This window comes from Neltuma alba, unplaced genomic scaffold (genome assembly GCF_004799145.2).
Source record: "Neltuma alba isolate B1F8T4 unplaced genomic scaffold, ASM479914v2 tig00010139_pilon, whole genome shotgun sequence".
In the NCBI taxonomy this organism is placed as follows: domain Eukaryota; kingdom Viridiplantae; phylum Streptophyta; class Magnoliopsida; order Fabales; family Fabaceae; genus Neltuma; species Neltuma alba.
In genome coordinates this window covers 13,815-20,829 of record NW_021635086.1, presented here as the reverse complement: position 1 = coordinate 20,829, position 7,015 = coordinate 13,815, and the positions used below count along the sequence as shown (strand labels likewise).

At 37.8% G+C, this 7,015-nt stretch overlaps 1 protein-coding gene across 1 annotated transcript; it reads left to right on the top strand.

Annotated features, from left to right (window-relative positions):
• Window positions 1-3,283: 3,283 nt before the first annotated feature.
• Window positions 3,284-6,806, top strand: LOC114754442 (peptidyl-prolyl cis-trans isomerase-like). The gene is made up of 9 exons (XM_028943201.1): window positions 3,284-3,365; window positions 4,572-4,690; window positions 4,818-4,872; window positions 5,033-5,121; window positions 5,262-5,286; window positions 5,970-6,008; window positions 6,097-6,217; window positions 6,354-6,466; window positions 6,543-6,806. Exons 2-9 carry the CDS (start codon window positions 4,613-4,615, stop codon window positions 6,737-6,739), a joined length of 717 nt encoding a protein of 238 aa, XP_028799034.1. The 5' UTR covers window positions 3,284-3,365; window positions 4,572-4,612; the 3' UTR covers window positions 6,740-6,806.
• Window positions 6,807-7,015: the final 209 nt, after the last annotated feature.

The window sequence follows — 7,015 nt, the reverse complement described above, 5'->3', positions numbered from 1 at the left end:
CACGCCTAATCAACATTTTCGCTGGCGTCATTTTTTTCACAGTCGTTAACGGCTTCGTGGACGGAGTCGGAAGCAGTGGGGGTAAAGAGCTTCTTGTTGCTGTATTGACCCCTGTGAACCACTGTAGCTGCGTACCCCAGATCCAGCCACACTGGACTTTGCCCTGTGCATGTTCGTTGCGTGCTCCTCAACATAATACAGCTTTGCTAACTCGATTGCCTTTTGTAGGGTTTGGGGTTGACGGGAGATGACTTCTCGCTGTATCTCCGCCTTAAGGCCACTGATAAAGCAGTCAATCAGTGCTCCTTTTGATAGCCCTTCAATGCGATTGGCTAAAGCCATGAATTGACGACAGTACTCCTCCACTGAACCGCTTTGCGTGAGATTGAATAACTTGGGTCTGGGTTGCTCCAATAATGATGGGCCGTATTCAGCCTCTATAGCTCTAGTCAATGAGGCCCAATCTTGTATGACCTTTGTTTTCTGTAGAAGTTGAAACCACAGTACCATGTCACCTTCCATGTTTATGGCAGCCAATATGATACGGTGTTGATCGGGTGTTTCATAATAGTCAAAATACTGCTCGGCACGAAAAATCCAATTCGTTGGGTCTGTTCCATCAAACTTTGGGAAATCCACCTTCACTTGTTTCGTATACACCGTGTGATTGCTCGTGTATGAGGCTCTGGTGTCATTCCTGGATCCTCTAGACGGCACCATCTGACTTAATCTCTCAATATTGCGATATTGCATTTTAGAATCCTTGCTCAACCCAAGTACTGTGGCATTAATCCTTTCAAGCCATGGATCTAGTGCCCTGGTGAACGCTTCAATAGCTGCTTCCAACCTATCGAATCGAGCATTGGAGTTAGCCTCCATTCTATCCAATCTGTTTCCAGTGTTAGCTTCAACTTGCTCAATCCTTTCATTCAGTGTAGCCTTGGACTGTTTCATATGTTCCTGCATGCCCTTTACTTCTGCCTGTACATCTTTGAGCCGAGTTGCTTCAGCCATGGTGGCTCTCTCAACGAGAGCACCAAATTGTTATGGATTAACTCTGTCACAACGCAAATGAGTATAATCTGGATATTATTGATATATCAATGAACTAGTCATCCACAGTGTATGAATAACTATATTAACCAGATTACAATGATCATCATAATATCTAACAGCAAACAGAAATCACAGGGAAATGAAGAAAACGCAGAGAAATGTCAGGGAGAAGCAGAAATAACCACGAAGGTCCAAAAAGGAGTCAGAATGCAGAGAGAGAGAGAGGATCTTCACCAAAATTCTACACACCCCTGCTCCACTCCTAATGGTTTTTTATTCTCTCAGCTTCCATGATACACGTTTGACACGTGTACTTCTTCTTGGACCACCTCCTATCCCACTGGCCGTATAGACTTGGGTTTCCTCTTTGGATTGGGTCGATTTCTCCCCTGCTTGGCCTATGACATAGGCCAACAACTCGTCAAATTTGTTGTTCTTGAATTTAAATCCCCCAGAGCCTAATGATCTCAGGAGTATGAACTGGGTAGCGATCAAATACAATCAGCCCAGGGACTCTCTTTAATTGTTCGGTTACGATATCCTCAACGCCTCCACGTGCTTATGCCGTAGTTGTAGATTCTACTGCAACTTGTTGATGATCTTCCTACCTCTGGCGACTAGCGTGGATGCTGAAATTAATGCGCTTAAAAGATTATCTTTCCGATTAGGGTCAAGAGGAAAAGAATCTTCTTCGACGCCGGAAGAACCAAAGGCCCCATCGTGGTTTGACTTCAGAGCTTCTCCTGCTATGGCCATCAAATCCTCGAAGCTCTAACTCTGAAATCCCAGCCTTCGCCTCATGACGTAGGACGATCGCTTCAAGCGTTTAAACTTGGTTAAGTGCTTTTGTGCACAACTAACACAGGTGGCAGCGACTGATTGGCTACCTTTACCAACTTGATCTAATTAACTTTATCTAAGTTTTGTCCTAAAATAAATAATTTTTTTATAATTTTCTAATTGTGCAGAGGACGAATATCCTCTAAACTAATTAACAAGAGATAAGGTGAGAAGGGGCAAAAGTATGGAATGCAATATCCGTTTCTCATAATTGCTCCATTAATTGGAATGTCCTTTTTTCTTTTTAATTTATCTATAATTTATTCTTTGCATTGAGCAAGACATTAAAAACCGGACCAGTCATTGAACTAAATAGAACAGTAAATTAAGGGTCAGTGAGTCAAATTAGAATCAAACAGGCGATCAAACTAGTGAGAAATAAAAACAATAAAGAATAATTTAAATTTTTGTTAAAACTAAATATTAATTTAACATTTTAAATCACTAATAAATAATCATACACTTACAATTTCTTTCCAATTTTTTCGCAATTTCTTTGACAAATTAAAATTATAATATCACACTACTAAAACTAATAAATATTCATTCCAATAAAATATCAAAATAGATATATGATAACAAAAAATTCCTCCTTATAGTTATTCAATTATTAAGTCCTAATTATTAATAGCATTTAAAAAAAGGTTTTTCTTTCCAAAAGAGCAATTAGGTTAACCCACCAAACCGGTCAGGTTACCAGAGCTAACCGGTTTTAACCGATGTTGATTCGGGGTCACACAGGGTCATTTAATTCTAATATTGATGCTCGACCGAACCGACTACTAGGCCGATTCACCGATTTCCAGTGTGAACCAGCCGGTTTGATTCGATTTTCAATACATGGATGTTTGAATGAGAAAATAGACTAGCAGCCTGTTAGAGCCTATGACCTGGTCAAGCCAAGCCTGTTAAAAAATAAGCACAAACCCAAGTCTTTTTGAAGGCCTGTTCGGCCTACTAGGTCATGTCTCTGAGAGATGAATTTTATGTATTTATATTAGTTGTGTGAAAAAATAGATAGTGAACTCAAGATCTAATAGGTAAGAAGATGATAGCCGTGGAGCCTTACCACTCCACCATTCCGTTTTATTAATTGTTTGTGGTGCATTATTTACAACTCTAAACACAATTATTTAAGCTAGGAAGAAAACGTTACTCTGCCCTCGGGTTTTTCCCGTGTCTTCGACCCTGGTTCAATCGGTTCAATCCCAGGGCCAGGACCTGGCCGCTCACCGCCTCCCACCTGCCACTCTGATCTCCATCTTGCTCGACTCTCCATCTGGTCTCCATCGTTCTCACTTCTCAGTTCGTGCTCGCTGGCGCCGCTTACTCTCTGAGTCCGAGCTCGGACGGTCGTGAGTCACAAGCCACTGCATCGCCAGCGTCTACTCCTCTTGCACTCCAGATCTCCTTCGAATTCATCAATCAGAGTCCCAGTCTCCCATATCTATTTTGTCGGTCGTCAATAGGTAGGCTTCCTGTTCCTCGCGCTTTGCCGAGTGATGGCTACACTTTGTTTCTAAAATCTGCAAATTTTAGCTCTCATCTTCCTCTATTTAGTGCTTTACAGTAACCTGTGGCTATGAGAGAATTTTGCTCTGTAGAATTCTTTTCATAACGCTAACGACTGTTCAAGGTGTGGATTGAATTTCCAAAAGGGAGTATGATGATCATCGAACGCCTCGCAAATGTCGATTCTTTCATTTATGTCGATTATTCTTCTTCACCCTATCTATCTAATCTTTTACTGAAGCTTTGCTCTGAAAATTCCTTCTCAGTAGTCAATACCACTCAATCCTGATGGAATGCTGCGATAATCCAGCTTATGCCATATGCTTTGTCCAAATTACGCTATATGCTTTATCCAAACTATCTTAGTTTTGTTGCTGCTGTTATTTTTTACTGACGTGATTCATACTGACCTGGAAGTTTGCTCTCATTATACGTCCTTATGATTCAAATCTAAAAATACTGTCATATGAAGTAACAGGATATTTAACTCGCAAATTCATATATAAGCATGATATTGCTGATGTCTTGGGTGCGTACCACTGATAACATCCCTAGTTTAATCCTCATATTCGATTCAAACATTAAAAAACACTAGTCCTATGCCAACTAAGTCATTACTAGAAAGGATGTGAAGAGTAGCCAAAACAGTAAATGAATTATATGTCAATCGTATACAGTGCAATCATATTCTCATATACAACCACGTTCTTATATGCATATATCCCTTCAAACACACAAATGGGAAATCTCCCTTTCTGTTTAGAGTAGGGATCATAGACCATATGAAAGAAATAGTTCAGAGTATCTGCAAATAGAGAGTAGATATGCCAGTTCGTTTCATAGTGTTTTATGAATACAATGCCTTTCGCTTGTCTCTACTTTGATGCTTTATTGATGTTTAGAATATGATTATTTCTTGATTCTTCTTGTTTTCCCTTTAGTTTATTCTTGTTTTTGCAATTTTTTTGTTTTTCTGGCTTTTATATCTACACTTAGTCTCCGAAAATATTCGGACGTGATAAAACTTTTTGTTAATATTCAAGAAGTTTTGTGATATGATATGTGCCAGTGTTTGCTTCTGATGTAATATTACATATTATCGTTACATTACATTACATATATCCGTAGTTAATAGGTCTGTTGACTGACTTTTGTGATTTCAGTGGTTTTGTTGGCTTGAGTTCTGAGTCATAAAAGGAACACAATGACAGAGGAGGAGAAACTCCCTGTTTTTATGGACGTCTTTATAGCCGGGATGTACTATGAAAGGATGGTTTTTGAGGTACCCTTATCGTTTTAGTAATTTTGAATTAAAGTGATCGTGCACGATGCAGTTTTTATCTTTTGAATTTTGCAATTTTAACTATGAGAGCAGAAATGGAACCTAACGAATTATTTTGACCTCCCAGCTATTCTATGACATTACCCCCTACACTGCAGAAGATTTCCGTGCGCTTTGTACAGGTAATAATCTGATTTCTTTAATATCACCCTAGTAGAACCCTCCTGGATTGCTATTACAGTTTCACTAATTAAACAAGCCCTTAGACATGCTAACTTATTTTGATTTTTATGATTGATGATATGACTTCCCCATTTCTCATTTAATCATCTCTCTTTTCAGGAGAAAAAGGAGTCAGTCCAAATGATACGTTTTTGTGTTATGCAAATTGTTTCTTTCACAAGGTTAAGAAAGGTGGCTCCTATGTGAAGGTATGTACTGGTATGGTTTTAAGCCTATGGTTACTAAGTTGTCCATCTAATAATACTAATATGCTTTTTAATTTCCAGAACAGTTTTCTTTGCAACCTGCTTTCAAGACTATAGATTAATTGCTACTTTTCCTTTTGCAGGGAGGCGCCATAAACTACGAAACTGGTAAGTTTCCTATTGATGCAGTGACCTTAGCATCGCACACTTAACCTCTTTCTAAATCTTGTAATTCGATACAATACGTTTACTCACATTTAGTCCATTTCTGTCGATGCAATTTTGAACTCTTTCTAATCACTTTACTAATTATTAAATGAAAGTAGATTTATTTTTTATGCATAGCTGGTATTTCAAGAATGGGCCATGATGCTCATTGATTGTGAGTGATGCGTCATGTCATATATTTTATATTACATATTGATATGTTGATTTTAAGTAAATTCTGTATCCATTATTTTCAAATCATTTGGGATGTTAAACTGTAGGATTGAATTAAGACTATCAATTGAAGATTTTAACTAGATCATTGTTTTTTCCCAATTGAAAATGTTGTGGCCTAATATATATTTCTAAATGAGTGGATAAATAGTCTTTCTGTTTGGAAATCCTAAGTTTAAATGGTCACTTCATTCTAGATTTAAATCTTCAATTTGTACAAGTTACTGTTTTATTGCTATGTAAATCTTCCATTGAATGATCATAATTACAATTTTGACCGCAGTTATAAGTTTCATCTGGCCGGATGCCTTGTTTGTTATAATCTTCGAAAATTGCTAATCGTCTCTTCTCCTTCCTGGATGTAATGTCTACTCTTACACCTCTACATCACATTTTTAATCATGTTGCAGGGGAAGATGTTCAAAGTGTTTTTGGTCCATATTTCTTTGGTGAGAATGCTAGATCCTAGATTCATAGTTTAAAAGTTCTCAAAATGTTCATTTCGATGAAAAGTTTCTACATTGTGATTTATTTCAGACGATGGGTCAAATAACTTGAAACATGACAAGGAAGGGCTCCTATCTATGCCCAGAAGAGACTTCAGAGATTGCCGTTCTCACTTTTTGATCACATTGAGAGCTGATGAGAGCCTTGACAGGTTAATTTATATGGTTAACTCTTGTTTTGTCCCCCCCCTCCCCCTCAACTAGTTGGGATGTCAATATGAAATGCTTGATGTGCAAACATTCCATTTGTCGAAATTTCTAGTATGCTAATATATTTGGAACTTGTAGGACTCATGTGGTCACCGGGAAGCTTGTGGAAGGCATGGATACACTACGAGAAATCGGACAGACTAGTTTTGACTGGGCGGTTAGAATTGTTGGTTGTGGCATGTTATATAATGGTGAGTTTTATTTTAACAATTTTAGTTCTGTTAATGATAATAATTTTGCATAACGTTAACTGAAAAATATCTGCAGCTAGGGATATTCCTCCTGGAGTGATTATTAGGCCTTTGCCGCGTGGAAAGAGGGATGGGGTCTCCTCAAAGGGCAGGGAAAGACGTGAGGGAAGGAGAAAGAGGATAAAGAACGATGATCGGGATGACTCAAAGGGCAAGGAAAGACGTGAGGGAAGGAGGAGGAGGATAAAGGGGGATGGTCGGGATGACTATTGAGATGACTATTGAGGCCAATGTAAATGGATATTATATTATATTATGTTTATTTTGAAAAAGAAGGGAATTCTGAATTTTAAAGTAAAATTTTATTAATTAGTAATTATTAGTAATTAGTAATATCCCTTATAAAAGTAAAATTACTTGGTATTATTGAGGTACTGCCTATTTGCTATTTGCTTAATTAAGAACAAATTTCCTTTTTCGAAATTTGATACTTTATGTTCTTGTTTAAATCAGGGTAATATTTGCTATTTTCGAATTGTTTATTTTGAT

What these genes read in the sequence shown, in the direction of transcription:
- LOC114754442 (XM_028943201.1), top strand. Translation starts at nt 4,613, where the DNA reads ATGACAGAGGAGGAGAAACTCCCTGTTTTTATGGACGTCTTTATAGCC. An exon ending in CGCCATAAACTACGAAACTG is followed by an intron (nt 5,287 to 5,969) that starts GTAAGTTTCCTA and finishes ATCATGTTGCAG; the next exon opens with GGGAAGATGTTCAAAGTGTT. An exon ending in GCTGATGAGAGCCTTGACAG is followed by an intron (nt 6,218 to 6,353) that starts GTTAATTTATAT and finishes TGGAACTTGTAG; the next exon opens with GACTCATGTGGTCACCGGGA.